Here is a 16,707-nt window from a genome sequence, read left to right as displayed (position 1 = left end):
TCAAAGTACGCTAGGCATTAAATAGGTAGTGTTCTCATATCTGATGTTCCTGTAAAGAGTTAATGCATGGAATCTGCATTCAGGAAACTTGACAAAACTCAGTGAATACTCTCTAGCCTGCTCTGCAGATATATGATTTTTGCAATTCTGAAGATGCATATATAATAAATTTTCACTACATAGAATTAACTGGTACCTGAAGGGGTTATCTGGGTCCTTCGTTATATACTAATAAACCAATTCTGCATTGTGAACTGCGATTATGCACCCTGAGCTAATCCGACATCCCACGTTTTTCGACACAACACAAATCCAGCAGACGCACTTTGTATGTAAACCAACTAAATGGAATGGACACGTATCTGTGATGTGCTATTAGTATACGTTGACCATTAGTTGACTAACAGAGTGGCTAGACAGCCAGTTTCTGTAAGAAAGAAAAATTCTACGAATTACGGCTTATTTTATTTCTTTAATAGTAAGGAGGAGACATACATGTTTACACAAGTATACAGAAGGAGGTCCCAGAGCATTAAGCTGAAAGGGGACCTCCTGTCAGAAGATATATACATTAGAGGAAATACAAAGCATAAAACAGCAATACAGTAGTCACTATGAGGAAGATTATACAAAGTAAATGTAGTACAAACTGTAAAGTAATATTAAGTCAATAGCTAGTTGTAGAATTAAAACAGCAGTTTAAAGCATTCGCAGCAGAACAAACCAAAATACTTATAAAAGACTATCTAGGGTAATGTTTTGTCAAATGAATACCATACTTAGTCAATTCTAATACATGCTCTTTCACCATAAAAATGCCATAAAAAAATGGCATGCAGGTTAGGTTCTAGCACGACACAAAAACTTTAACAGTGACGAGCTGTCGTCATTGGCATAAGGAATGCCTGTAATCCAATCCACTCCCCACGTCACTTCAGCTTTGAGACTGCAATAGCTTTGTGCCCACTCTGCAAGTTCACTACGCTGTCACGATCTGCAGGAAATTTGAAAAATGCCATATTTTAAATGCCGTAGATGGCATCAAGGTGAGATGCTGCTGTAGATGCTGTGGAAGTGATGATGCCTGATGCCTGCTCTGCTGCAGATCAGATAAAATTATTTTTTTTTGCAAGTGAGAACAAATCAGTTACTCTCTCACTCTCGTGCCATGAAATATTTGTAAATGAAAAACCAAAGCCATCAGATTTATAAATTCTTGAAATATAAAAATTAGAGTTCATGTTACAATAGGACACACTGAATTCTTCGTTTCCTGCTCTGAAAATGGAGCAAGCATCACATATGAGGGCACATTATAATTGAGTAAATACGGTTCTATGAGCACATGCACTAAACTGGTACAATCAATTGTACCTAAACGAAACTTTAGCTTGGGTTCAGGTTTGATATCTCCATCCAAATAGATGCTAAACGCATGAATGTTCTCATCTGTTCTCAATCTGTTGCATGCTAGGTTAAACATTGCAGCATCTTCAAGGACACTCTTCAAAACTGTCCAATGACAATGCTATAAGATGAGTAATCATAAAAGTGCATCATTTCTCCTTCTCCAGAGAAAATCGTGGTAAAACGTCAAATTTAAGTACAGAATGTGTGATTTTCTTACACTAAGTTATCTTGTTTGAAGTAACAGCCATACTAAGGGATTCCTTGGCAACACGTTACTTGTACAAGAAGGGAAGGCTCACCTGAGAGTGGCCATGATGGGCGACATCAGGGTCATGAGATTTCGACCAACGAAACTGAACGGCCGACATGTGGTTTTGGCGTGAGGACACCAGGTAGGGACCGAAGGACAGATACTGAAGACGTTCAAGAAGAGAGACACATCACTGCATAAGTGTCACGTAATGAACAGACCAACCTAGTTTTCAAGCTGTCAATATGTGGACATACAAGGGATGGACTACTATCATTGCCATTACTCTGTTGGCCACTATCATCAACTAGGTAGCTAGCCACAAATCCATGTGCTCTGAAACAACCGGATGAGCCTGTGGCTGATGATGACTAGCACGTTCTTAGATAGAAAAAATATCCATCATAAATGAGGTTGTTCACTGAATTTCTCAGTTACGAGACACAAATTCTCACACTATATTCTACTACAAACTGGCTTTTGTACCTTCTAACTTTGAAGTTGCAACTGTATGATCTTCACCTTCACTTTAAGCATATCAATTGCTTAGCAAAGGTGGGTAGTCTACTTTAATATGCACAAAGCTTATTTGGTAATGATAGCCTAATCGTAGATGAGCTATTGCTTTAGGTTGCTGTTCACATAGTGCCGAGCATTACATGATGGCTTGATGTCATTGCCTAATCAATTTCAAGCAGCACTGTCTTTTTTTTTAAATGTACAGTCGCGGACAGAATATTATGGACCATGAAATCTAAGAAAAAGCTGAATATCTCCGCAACCTCACAACGCAATCTGGTATTTGCATTTTGGACCTCGATTAGAATATGCTAACAACGTTGTCGTGGGCAGTTTTACTGGTTACTGCTACAGGCTGCTCGGGAATTGAACGTTTTCGGAGATCCCGTGGTCCATTTTATTCTGTCCGTGACTGTACATATGTCATCCCTATCAACTTACAAGTAGTGCATATACATAGAACACAACACTGCGACTTGACTGTTCATTCAGAGAACATTAAATAAGTCTTTAAATATTTTACTACAAGTATAATACCTATAATCTCTCCCCAAGCTCACATTTCGTGGATAAATTTGCCGACAAACATATTTGCTAGTTGTATCCGTCATTGGTTACCCCAGGTGAAATGAAAAGCAGCTGCGATCTGCTGATGAGGCACACTGAAAAGCAAGCTTGCCCCTACTCTGCATAAGTTCAGCCTGACGCATGGGATCCCATGATAACTGTTTCTCCTGACGCTTCTTTTGTGTCCTTCATATTACAAGAAGCAAAGGGCTCCTTGCATGGATCGCAGTGCCAGTCTACAGATAGGCAGGTTAATTTTTCGCCGAAATTCGGGTTAAATCTGACACCTGGGGGGTATTCTGTAAGTGTCCACCTAGTGGACATGTCCATTTCGTCTGCTGCTGAAGTTCCAACTGGCAGGGCTAAAGTAGACGTCAGATGTAGACGTGCAGACATGCCCTAGCCAATCAGCACTTCAGCAGCAGACAAAATGGGCATGTCTAAAAGGTGGACACTCACAGAATACGCTCCCTGCTTTACCAAAGTACACTCAGCATAAATGTTTACGAACCACAGAATTCGAGCAAATGTTGAATCCTAGCCTTTTGTGACCGTAGCCAGTAAAACCATACAACATACTGCTACAGGCTGCTAGTACTAGCTGTGATAGCAGTACTAATAGTACTAGTACCACTACTAATACTAGTACAGGCTCTAAATACAAATACCAAGCTGCCAAAGTAGGTTTTTCTTAAATCCATAGTTCACAAACTTTTGATGCCAACTGCACTTCTGTTATCACAACAGACAGGATAGCGAATACAACCTCCGTGCAATAAATGAGCATTAACAAAACAAGCGTGAGCTAAAGTAGGTTATCGCAGTAGCTGTGACCCCACTCCATCTGCCCATACAATGTCTGCAACACGAATGTTTGCAATCACAATGCTTCTTTATAGACACAGCTGCATTTACCTGTCCTTCTTCCGGTCGATGAATGCCAAGTAGTGACAGCATGTCCATCGCGTCACTGCCATCGTTGAGGGGCAGCAGTTGACGGTTCCCGGATGTATGACGTCGGCGCGAGGAGTCTGCCTTTGTCTCGGGCCTGCGGGTGGCGGGAATTTGAAACAAAAAGCAAACGATCAGGACTCACTCTCACGTCCCCTGACAGCAGATGGTGGCGCAATGCACGTGGAGATCACGCCATGCATTGTACGCCCAATAATGGGAAAGCATCACCTGGCATATCTTTTGCAAGCAGCATCTTACGACTGGGCATCCGAGTAAAAACAAATGATCAGGACTCCTTGGCATCTTGAGATTCTACACATCCTTTAGAGTTGCGATTCCAGTTGACTAGGAGCCTCCTGAATTGTCTTCTATGACTTGTTCCTTCACTGAATCCCATAAGAGAATTTGTATGGTATCGTATCGAGGCTATGATGCAGGAAGTCCAGTTGAGTGTATTTATACAGAGCAAGCGATCGTGCCATTTCAGTATACTGCTGTATGCAGTTAAAGTGGCGTCACTTTCTGCTGTATCTTAATATGGGCTAATATCAGAACAGCAAACTGAATGAACTTGAAACAACTTGTAATTAAGAGGGCACTTTAGCTTGGGAAGAACTTATTTAAGTATATGTAAGATTTAGAAATTATTTTCTGAGATAACCCCTGGGCCGAAATTTGTTGCACTTAAGAAAGCTAGTTAAATTCTAGTGACTGTAGGACGAATTTTAATTCAGGGCCTAAAATGTTTTACAAGAATCTAAAATAACTGGCAAAGCAAAAAAAAATGTTAGCCCAAAGTTTACAACTTTATACCTCTGCATCAAAACAGGTACCGCAGTTCTGTAAACTCCATCTGTTAGATGCGGACATATTTGGCACATTCATTTACAGCTCATGTGAATTTGTTAATGTTTACAAGCATTTTGCAAAAGTCCTGTTCACAAATCAGCATCATACTCACAGGGATGTGTAACATATCAATTTTGTACACTTTAGATGTATTATTCAATGCAGTTTTCCAAATTATGACGTTTTCCATTGCTGAGCTACACAGTTGTAAACTTCATAGTTGCAGTATTCTAAATTTTGCAATTTTTAACAATATTTATAAAGACAATGGCCCAAATCGAAAATCCGCTTCCAACAGTCACTAGATTTTAGCTTTTTTTCTGTTAACTATAACAACACTCATCAAATGCGGTTTTATGGTTGCCGAGAAAAACGAAAAACGATTTCTCCTTTCCCATGTATTCAGATAGGAGGCCCAAAGCAAAAGCTTCCTTTAACAGCACCACAGAGACGAAGACAACATGGACCTGAGATGAGATACAGCAAGTTAACAGCCAAGTACTTAGCGGAAACATTCGCAAGGTGTGTACACTAAAGTTATGCTGCAATCATGTGGCCGCTACATGTGCAAGAAGGCCAAAGACAACATTTAGCGGCACATAAACATTTATACTAAGATGCAGCAATGAAGGCCGGATGATTGCTAGCACGGAGAGAATGTAATGGTCTGCACAGCAAGAAAGCATTAGGTTCATTCTGTTTAGCGTAAAGTTAGCGACATTCATATGAGCACATAATTCCTGAACCTATAAAACGTTTAGGTACTAAGTTTTCGCACCCACATATCACCTTAAGAACAGAATCCGACAGCTCAAGAAAGAAACCGCATCAGAGTGCAAGCTAGATAACTTCCTGCGATGAGAAGAAAATTCAAATGTACACAAGCATGAACGCATGCACACATACACGCAGACGCCAATGTTCACGAACACCACGTCATCACAATGGGTCGGCCACACACTCGTATCGGATTACAAGGGTCACGAGGTTATTGGCAGGGGTCGCACACGTGTCGCTTTCGACAGGGTTGTAGAACATCGCAGGCTGCTGCTGCTGCTGCCTCGCGCGCGACGCTTCGCGTCTTGTCGTGAAGCGGCCACAACAAAGGAAGTGACAGCGCTCGCGGAAGGCGTCAGCGCTAGCTGCGCACGGGCGCGCGCGTCCTTCTTGTCTGACGAGCCGCTAGCAAGAGAATGGCCGCTGCCACCCCCCTCCCCCCCCCCCCCCCCCCAGAAAGCCGTTTTCCTGACGGGCCGTCAACCGCGCATGTGTTCTCCGACGCGGGGACCACGTGTTTGTCACGTGCGCTAAGCACGGCGTATACGTTATAACCTGCGTCTACGGTACATCGGTCTTTTTTTTTTTATTCGTCTGGTTTTTTTTTCTGCTTTCCTTCATGACGAAGAAACGGTGCTGCGGTGCGCGCGAGCGATGCCAGCACATTATATCGCAGCAACGTGGAGTCACCTTTACAGCAACATAAACATCCTCGTTGACTGACTGATCCCAAGGCAACACAGAGGGCCTATATAACAAACACCGCAGTAGTCGAGGGATACGCGTCAATTTTCACCACTGAACCCGTGCCCCGTGGCATATAACGCCGCGCACGCTCGCCGAGCCGCGGGCCTCGGCCGATGAACTTCGATTAACCCAGGCCCGACCTTTCGAGAGCGGTTCATACAGCGGCTCAAAGCAACGCCCGAAACCACGAAAGGCGCCGTAGTGGTAGGAGGGTTTCGGATATTGTTTGGTTGACCACGTGCAGTACATCCCGTTCTTTGTTCGAGTGCCCGAAGATCAATGTGCGAGCTCTTGCGTTCCGCGCCCCCAGTGACATGCTACCGCGAGCTGCGGTCGGGATCAAATGGAGAACGCGGCGTCGTCCTCAACAGTGCAACGACAGCGCTGGGCCGATCCACAGTTAAAGCGTTGTGTATAGCGGTGCAAAACTATCGGTAATTTGACTATCGATAGTAACGATTTTTTTTTCAGTGTATCGATAATGTAAAAAAGAAAGCTATCGACAGCATTACTGTCGATAGCATCACGGTATTAGAGTTTTAGAATATGGGCCCCAATATTTTGGGGCCCCAAAGAGCTTTGCGGGTGTTAGCGTTGGGGCACGCAGGAGTGAAGAGCTTTAGAATAGGGCTTTGCGTTTGCAGATAGCGTCTTGCGCTGACGGCGTCTAAGAAAAACGATTAAAAATAATTAAATAAAATATACCATCTTATGATATGAATAGTAATTTTGACTTGCGTGTATTCGCGTTTAATTACAATTTAGAGGTTATTCTTCAAGCAGCAAACAATTAGTTGTGCTTAGTTTGGAGCAACAAAACCAACTTTACGTGCCTTCACCAGCCAAGCTTAGCCGTGTTAGGCCTACGAGCCATAAAATCCACACTCGAATTCGGAATCAGCGGCGTCTAATGAATCAATCTTCATAACACACGCTAGTTGAGAGAAAGCGATAACTGCAGTCACGTCTCCTAGCTTGCGAACTTCACGCATTACCGCGAATAGAACCCAGTTTGGTGCTAGGTTAGAGCCGTCGCTTCGATGGGTGCCGCCATGATTGTTGACGCAAAGCTTTTGGGAACGCTATTTGAGCTCCCGCTAAATCGGTGAAATAGCGTTCCCAACGTAAAACCCAAACGCAGTTTGCGTCTCGCGCATGCGCAGTGGCTTCGACGCTATTTCTTTGGGGCCCCAAAACGTTTGGGGCCCCTATTCTAAAACTCTATTTTCAATATGATACATATCGGCAGCATTATGATAGGACCGCTATTGACAAGTGGTATATATTTGATAGCTTTGCAATTCCTGAGTGGTGATATATTACCAGAAATTTTGCGATAACTGGGCGTACTCAGTTCGATCGTGCATTTGGGAACAGGGAAAACGTCGCGAAGTTTGTGTTGCAAGGTTTACGCGCGGTATGTCGCGTGATATTATCGACATTGCACTATCGATGGAGCTATCGATGGCTATCGGCATGGCGCTATCGATGGTACTATAGATAGTTTTGCATCACTAGTTCAGAGACGCGCAGTGGCGAGCTTAATAAGGACAAAAATAATCTGCTCTCGCACTTTTAAATTCGTTAACTAGCCTCTAGAAATATTCACGCGCGATGTATTCTCTTGCGGAATATTTATTATTATTATGTATGCGTAATGTGTGCGTATGCCAGCACTCAGACCTGAGGGTTGTACCTGGGTACGTTAACACAAACAAGATTGGTTGAATGATAGATTGATTGATTATCAATGCGATAGCGTTAAGGGCCCCATGTCGCAGAAAATACGGCGTCGGCGTCCAGCATCGGACGTCACTTCGGCAAAAAGGAATTTCGAACCACCCAGGCCCTCCATGTGGCGCAGGGAAACTACTGAACTAGCTGAATTTCTCAAGGTTAAATACGTGGAAAAATCGTAAAGTACGACTTACACACAAACCTACAGACACGGCAGCGTCGGATTGTAATTTGAATACACGAGAAAACATGATTCTGTTACGCGGAAACTCAAACACAAAACCCTTTTAACGCGATAGCGTTTTCCAGTTGCCGTTTGATGTCTGTTCTTAGTAGGAGCGGCACGGCCTCTTCGGTTCCTTGCAAACTATCAAAAAAGAGAGAGAGAGAAGAACCACAAAGCCCGCCTTCGTGCATAGCGTTCGCCGCCAGCGCTTCCCGGTGAACATCACGGTTACGTAAGCTGCAGTTGCTGGGAAGCGTGAGAAGCACTCAGGGATGTTTGAATGCTATCGCGTTCTACTCTCAAAGGCGAAGCTTAAGCGTCCTCAAAATTTTTAATAAGACGGGACGGCAACGGCCTTCGCAAGGGATGCGCAGCAAGCACCGGCTTAAAGCAGGTGACGACGCAAGAAGGTTCGAAGGAAAGGCAAACGAAACAAAAACGCATAAAACCGTAAGAGAAAAAAGCGAGAGTCGAGCGCCGGATCGATAACTGGAGCGCACACGCTGATCAAACAGGAACATGTAACAAATAAAACGCGAATGAGCGTGCTGTTAGTGTCTGACGCATCAAACACGCTGAAATTGAGGGGCCATGTCGGGAAAAAAAGAAAAACGAACTTGAAAAGAACGCGCTATTGTGCAAGATACACGGGCTGCACCGAGACTGCCACGAAACCCTCGAAATAAGAGGATAAGAGGACGTATATCATTCCGGTTCTCCGCAAACGTGCGCACATTTCATTTTCCCCCCCTTTGGTCATTGCGAGCACTATTGCCGTAACATATTTGTCGTTGCAAACGTTATCGTTGCCACTAAAAGTTATTGCAAACGCTATCGTTGTTACAAGATCATCGCAAACGCTATCGCTGCCAAAGATCGTCATCGCAAACGCTATCGTTGTCACAGATCGTCATTGCAAACGCTATCGTTGTCACATATCGTCATTGCAAACCCTGTCGTTGTCACAGATCGTTACTGCAAACGCGTTATACCGATGTCGCGCGTCATCGTTGCAAACGCTATGGCTGTCACATATCGGCATTGAAAACGGCAAAGCATGTAGTCATATCAAACGATCCGAATCAGGCCTTGCAGAGTAGTCGAGGTAAACGCGACAGTCGGCCAATCATGCGCAATAACGCCTGTCCTCTTTTATTTTGCTACGACCATCCTGTAAACGCACTTTCATCGTCGAGATAAACTCGCTAATCGCATTTGAAGAAGAAAGAAAATCAACTACGCGCCCCAGCGAACGTCCCGACACCAGACAAGTATCGAAAACTCAAACGCCGGATACAAAGGTTTTACGGGAAGGTTCCTTCAAAGTGATGCGGTATCTTAAAAATACAACTGACGTGCCATTCGCTATGCATTTCCTCTTTTCTTGTTAATGCTGCGCGAAGCGCTTAAGTGGGTCATCTTGAGACGGTTGTTCCTGTTTAGTTGCATCAGGCTGACCTCCCCTTTTTATCAGGGAAAACACAAAATAATACCCTAAGTTAAAAAAATGATGCTTCTCTTCTTTCAAACCATACTGACCAGTTAAAGCAAAAAAACGAATTGCTGTCTCAAAACAGGCCCAAAATAACCAACACAGTCAGCTCAGAGTTGGACCAAAACAAGGGGAATAAAAAAAAGTTGCAACTTTGCTCACCAGATCCGGCTAGTCAAAATTTAAAAAATACATCCTGTATATAAATACTCCACACATAAAGCACGGTACTACAGTGGTCTTTAACCATTGTGACCTCTGTTAACTAGACAATCCTTGCCACTAGTTACGCGGTCCCTTTAAGAACGACGGAATATGCAAGCCTAACGAGCGAATGGAGAACCCCGCAGAGGGCTCGGGGAAAAAGCAAACAACCCCCGCATTCCGATCGCCGGAAACAGCCGCGGCTCGCACCTCGGCATCCGATTCGTCCGCTCTGTAAATCAGGCTTCTCCGCCGAGCGCACGTGCGCGAGGCGAAGCTGCGCTTCCTGGGTACGACGACGACGAGAGCGAGCGAGAGAGAGAAGGAGAGTTTGCATCGAATCGATTTCAAGCCGGGCGCGCTGTCGTCAAGCGGGGAGTTTTCGCGCTTAACGCAATCGCATGCTCTCGGCGCTGATAACGGGCGCTTAACGCCATCTCGCATAACAACGGCAGGGAGCGGCAAGTGCTGCAATATCTGCGGCCTTATCGATTTCCACTATCAGCGGGGGCAGCACCGATTTCTTCCAATTAACGGGAACATTTCGAGAGCACGAGTATTGCGAAGCGCCGGAATGTAAACAAAGGAAGAAGGGGAAAAAATCTGCATAGTTTTTACGACACATAAGCAAGGGCCACACACAACAAGACAAAAATAATAAAGTAAATTGCCTCGCAATGCGGGGTGTCCGATGTCCTCATCACCGGCGGGAAAAAAACGAAGCTAGCCAAAGCTATATAGCGTGAATTAATTAATCCTTTTTTAAACGGAAACTCGTCGTAAGACCCGGAATTGTTGCCTCATTCGCGAACGAATTGCGCCGTGCTCTTTACAGTCTACCGGACAGAACAATGTACACAGTCGATCGATGCTCGCCCTTCAGTCGCCATAGGAATATTTACACAGCACATTACACGAGATGGGCGGAGCGGTTCCAGAAGTTGACAGAAGTGCCTGTTAATCGATTCCCCTGATGCGAGGCACCAGGAATCGAAAAAAAAAAACATGGAGCTATAGGTTCTGGCACCGAATGTAATTCAGCGCTGATTGTCTTTTCATTAGCCGGGTGTTCTTATTTTACTACTATTTTTTTCTTCTTTTTGTTGAAATACGGACCGTGGGCACTGAGGAAAACTAAAATTTTTGTCGCATCTTCGCCGCCAGAACTGGAATGCAGGAGTGCGGTGTGACGGTCGCATCGCAGCGACAAAATCGCGAGCTTCGAAAGTTCTTGTGGTTAAGGGTGACGGCAAGAAGGCCGGGATAACGTAACTGTTAAACTACGGGATTAACGTAACTGAACAAACATAGGAGGATATATGCTCCAGAAACTATACATAGCCACAAGAGGAACGAACACGACAGTTCGGGATTTTTTTTTTTCTTTCATTGCTCTCGCGTCCGCATCTCTTCTTGTCACGCCTAACCTTGCAAACCGCGAATTAATTATCGCCAACTAGCTCACGCTTTTGTCTCTCCGTGAAGAACCGGAGGCCCCTACAACAACGCCGGTGAGCACATACCTGGTAAATGCACCAACTTGTTCGACCTTAACGAACGTCCATCGCAGTCGTGCAATAACAACGTGCAAAAAAAAAAAAATGAAATACGGGCTCCCAAACGCACAGAACTCGAAAGGCACCCGTGCGAACGAGGCAACGTGTAGGAAAACAACGATGCAGCAAAAGTGCTGCGTCATTACTAAACCAGCGCCGTACTCTCGTGACGTACTTAAAAGGCTTAAACGAATTGTACAGAAAGCCTGGCTCACTCTTCGGCGGACTGTACAGTTAATCCCCGCACGGATACGCGGCTCTGCAATTTGATTGTGCAAGCATAGTTAATCGTACGTCTGGAGGATTTAGTATATAATGAAAGGACTTTAATTCCCGGGACACCATGCTTTAAACATATATGTTCTGCTTCTTTTTCGTAATGAAAAAAAAAAAATCCAAATTTCGTCAGCTCCGCAATTAGTGGCTCGATACTTCAAGGGGGTTGAATTTTGCCGTTATATAAATGCGGCAAATCCCTCGCTGTCCCGATGAAATGAGCGCTCTAGCTGCTTGATCGTCTAAATGTCGTTAGGATATAAATTTTTGTTACACTGGTTCGCTGGTCGTCTGCCGAGCGAAATTCCGCGTTTCGCGCGCATGTTAATGAGGTGTGGGCCCTGAGTTGAAGCCCCGCGTAATGGGCCACGCTGAATTCGTCACAGTGCTGAAACGCCAACTAGGGCACTGTCTCTTTTTAACGAAGTCAGAAGTTTAGCGCGCGATAAAACCCGCTCAAAAGCGAAAAAAAAAAAAAGACTCGCGACGCTACGTTTAATGTTCCCCTTTCACGCCACAGTTTCGTAATTCTTGCCTTCCCGCACAGGTCTGCAAGTACATGTGATGGCAGAAGCGCCAGCGCGTCGTCGTAGATCCTGAAAGTTTTAACGCCCGTGGAAACACAATTCCCGCCCCGCTCGCTTTTCTAGCTCTTGATTTACTGCCGTGTTAAAAAGCCAACTGCAAGGAAATTTCGGGCCGCATGAAAAGCAGAGTTCCAGATAACGGAGATACAGAGCAAGCCTCCGTGCACAACAACAAAAAAAAAAAAAAAAAAAAAAAACTCGCCGCAAGTGATGCACGACTCGGAACGTGCGGCTTTGCGGCGTTACCTCCGAGATTCGGCACCGCCCGCAGCTGCCCGCCAAACGCCGAAAAAAATCTCGGATGCCGTGCACTGGCACATGCGTCATACTCGCTAACCGTCGTCTGCTTATGCGCTATTCGGAGGCTGCTGACTGAAAAAAAAAAAAAAAAAAAAACCCGATAATTATCAGCCCACTACGCGTTTATAACTAATCTCGAAAATAAAATTTCGTTATAATTGGTCATTAACGCCGTTTTAGTAATTAATCGGTTTGTTATTCTTTATTACGAGGCCACCCCTATACAGCCTTCTGCTACCGGACCTTCTTCTGTATGTTCATTTGCACGACGTTTTGTGTTATGAACTTAATAAACTTGATACAGATATCTTCAGTCTTCCCTTCTGTGAGACAGAAGCATGTTATTCTTGACGCATGACAACAATGATGCACAGAATTAGTACCTGAATTTCGCTCCCCAACACACCCCTGCGACCAGACGCGACGACGAAGCGTCAACGGCTCACGGATGATCGCACCAGTTAGCTAGTTAACACCATTCGCGTCTCCTTCCTTTTACACTTTGGAGAAAGAAGCAGCCGGCAACCCCGCCCTGCCGGCTTTCGTTTTATTATACTCGCTCCTTTCTTTCTTTTATCTTCCCGTAAGCCGTCTGCAATGTCTCCCCATTATTGGCGTACGCAATTACGTCACACCCTGAGGCGCGAGCGGTCCTCGTAATCGACGCGTTAATCGCTCTCCGCCGATCTAATCTACTCACTCCTCGCCCCGACAACTTTCTTCTTGGCTTGGCGTTACCCTAGGAAGCGGAAGAGTGGAAGGGCGGGAAGGGGAAAGGGGGTGATGAACGCATCGATCTATATCGGCGTAATTATAGAGGGACGCGACGCCTTCGCCAGCTGGTGGCAATTTCGATTTCGTTAGAGACATGTAAAAAAAAAAAAAAAGAAGAAGAGGGGATACCGCTGATAAAAGTGTCATTATGCGAGGCCCTGAAAGAGATTAACTGTGATTAACAATGTCACAGAGACGAAAGAAGCAAGGAAAAGGCAGCTATAAAGCAAGAGGACGTTAGAAGCGTTTAGATATAGTGATTTTGGGTTAGTGTGAGCGTTCGCAGTGCGTCGAAAGAGACGGCAGAAGCAAACGCCAAGGGATCGAAGAAAATCGAGCGTTCCATGCAATACATGGATCGATGAGCTGATCGCTCAAGGTTCTGCACGACGCAGCGTCTGTTATGTACCATTCTGTCTGTAAGGTAGAGCTGGGTGCTAGTGGATACATATATGTAAAGGCTTCGCCGTTAAATAAATAAATAAATAAATTGAAATCAGATTCAAGAATAACATTTAGTGTAGGCTGATGAAGCATCTTTATTTCACAACTCTACTAGGCAATTTATTTCCGGAGAAACTGCGCAATAACTCTGACTGCCTAGTGCGTGCCAAAATATCTGCCGCGAGAGCGTAACAGGGTTATAGCTTATTATCATAGTTTGTTCATTGGTTACGTGTAATTTGTGTAGTTCTATGTAGTTTACAGCGTCATAGTTCACCCCGTACAGTTTTCCTTTCGTCTATATCGCGTGCCATCACGTTTACTTGCCATAAAATGCCGCCCCCCCCCAAAAAAAAAGAAAGGAAAACCATAATTTGTCGTCAGTGACGGTTCGGCCTTACCAGTTACGGGTGACGGTGTTATTTATGGAACAATCCGGCAGCCTTAAGGATGCTTTTTTTTTTTCTTTTCTTTTTTTAACTATGCTCCAGTGAAGCCGCATTGCTGTATGAAATGCAGACGGCATCGGCTCTCAGACCGGCATGGATCGTGTTTAACAACAGGCGCTCAGACTCGCTCCTCTGCCCGGATAAAAACAAATTCGGATCGACAGCACATCCGACGCTGTTGACGGTTAAATGCCGACGAAGAGACATGAATTATTTAGCGAACTGGCGAGAAGACGATTTTTTCCGGTGTTTCGGCTTCGGAATGGGATTGGAATGAAGTATATACAGCGACAGGATTCAATTCAGCAGAGTGAAAAGTCCGAGCCGATTCCCGGTCGAAGGAAAGGCCACACATTAGCAATCCGTTCTCTCTCTCTCTCTCTCTCTCTCTCTCTCTCTATCTATCTATCTATCTATCTATCTATCTATCTATCTATCTATCTATCTATCTATCTATCTATCTATCTATCTATCTATCTATCTATCTATCTATCTATCTATCTATCTATCTCTCTATCTCTCTATCTATCTATCTATCTATCTATCTATCTATCTATCTATCTATCTATCTATCTATCTATCTATCTCCCTCTCTGAATTCTGGCGACGTGCCACAAGGTGACGCCCTCGACAACGTAAGCGTTTTATCTGTCCTCAACAGCACGACAAGTACGCCTGAACAAATAAATGCGTTTGCCCGTTGCGTGACACATGGTGCTCCAGCGTTTCAAAAGTAAAGGAAACGGAAACGGAAACGAAGCCACCACCATTCCCTTCCGATTCCGCCCAAAAATAGGCACACAGTCGCGCTCAAATCGACGCACGTTTGGCCGTCATTCCCCTCCCATTTCGAGCTGCCAAACACGGAATGATTCCGGATTCAATATAATTCCGGGACGACTAAGCAACCCGGATGCGCACATGCGTTATGCGCAACGTCTGAAGTATGTATAGTGTTAAAAAAATGATTAAAAAGAAGGCTTGGGGCTTTACGTGCCAAAACCACGATCTGGTTATGAGGCACGCCGTAATGTGTGTGCAGACGACGACGATAACTCCGGATTCATTCTGACCACCTGGAGTTACGTGAGCCCAACGCACTGTACACGGGCGCTTCAATAGTGTCCCCGAAATGGACGCACTCATAGTGCGAAAGACCCATAGGGTGTATCTCGATGCGCATCGAGAGAAGGACTCGTCGCGTCGTCCTGTCGCGTTTTTTTTTTTTTTTTACCAGACTTTGAAAATAATTTACACACTTAATAGTGAAAAAGGGTGTAAACGTGTCTATAACTCACGCCCTTGCGGTGTGATCTATATAACTGACACCCTAAGGGTGCGAGTTATAGACACATTTAGACCCTTTCTCACTTTTAAGGGTGTAAATTATTTTACAGTGTAAAGGAACAGCGATAGCGCGTTACGTGCTCACGGACAGCTGCGCTCAGGCGGAGCATGTTGCCAGACATCAGGCTAACCAATTAACGCCGCACCTTTAGCAAAAAAGCGCAACCGCGCCACCATCCGAGAAAAAGGGGGCCGCGGTGTTCGGCGCCAACTGGGAAAACAACAAGACCGTACCGCGTTCGCCGCTGTTTATGTTGCTGCAAATGACAATCGCGGAGGAAGGCGCGAGCCGAAGAAGGAACACACACAAATGCGCGCTTCCTCTGTTGCGCTGCAGAGGCGCATTATAAACTATATAGGTGCGCCCTCGTCGGCGCAGGATGTTTTCACGCCGGCTTTCCGTATATGAGACACGAAAAAGGACACGCAGAGACACAGACGCCGTCGGGACACTGAAAAAAAAAAGGAAGAAGAAACCTCCACAAAAAAGAGCACGAAGAGACACAGACACTGTCTTGAACACTAAAAAAAAAAAAAAAAGGAAAAGGAAACGTACTTTCGAGGAAAAAGCAGCAGGTTTGCGGCGCAAACAGGCAGACGATCTCCTTCCGCATAGCATTTAGCTAGGAACCCTTGGGTTAGACAGGCCGTCTCTCTCTTTTAGTAGTGCGATAGCGTAGTATATACATATGCGAACCTCGCCCGCTTCGTTATGGCTATTTCGACTGACGAGAAATGTGTTGGGCGGGGGGGGGGGGGGGGGCGATCCCGGAGGCAGTGCACTCCAACGCGGCGTCTCGGAGCGCTGCATAACCCGCCGTGGTTGCTCAGTGGCTATGGTGTTAGGCTGCTGAGCCCCAGGTCGCGGGATCGAATCCCGGCCACGACGGCCGCATTTCGATGGGGGCGAAATGCGAAAACACCCGTGTACTTAGATTTACGTGCACGTTAAAGATCCCCGGGTGGACGAAATTTCCGGAGTCCTTCACTACGGCGTTCCTCATAATCAGAAAGTGGTTCTGGCACGTAAAACCCCATAATTTGATTTTTTTTTAAGACAGCTGCACATGTAGCTGCCACAAGCGAAGAATGCGATAAAACTGGCACGTGACGCACGCGCCCTAAAGGCGTTTCGAAAAAGCGGCGACCTTTTATTTTTTTTATTTTTTTATTTATTTTCGCACGACAGAAGCGTGCGCGCGACGTCGCATGACCGGGTGGTAATTGAGCACTGGGCTATGT

At 45.2% G+C, this 16,707-nt stretch overlaps 1 protein-coding gene across 2 annotated transcripts in view; it reads right to left on the bottom strand.

The window, feature by feature from the left end:
* LOC126527944 (CDK5 and ABL1 enzyme substrate 2) overlaps positions 1-16,707 on the bottom strand; it is a 150,154-nt gene that overhangs the window by 27,502 nt on the left and 105,945 nt on the right. For both annotated transcript variants that reach the window (XM_050175781.3, XM_055069044.2), the window contains exons 5-6: positions 3,662-3,794; positions 1,710-1,823 (exon numbers count right to left, since the gene is read on the bottom strand). In XM_050175781.3, coding sequence (XP_050031738.2) covers positions 1,710-1,823; positions 3,662-3,794 — 247 coding nt within the window. The remainder of the gene's footprint in view (positions 1-1,709; positions 1,824-3,661; positions 3,795-16,707) is intronic.

The sequence above is a fragment of the Dermacentor andersoni genome, chromosome 9 (genome assembly GCF_023375885.2).
Source record: "Dermacentor andersoni chromosome 9, qqDerAnde1_hic_scaffold, whole genome shotgun sequence".
In the NCBI taxonomy this organism is placed as follows: Eukaryota; Metazoa; Arthropoda; class Arachnida; order Ixodida; family Ixodidae; genus Dermacentor; species Dermacentor andersoni.
This window is presented reverse-complemented; position numbering and strand designations above follow the sequence as displayed.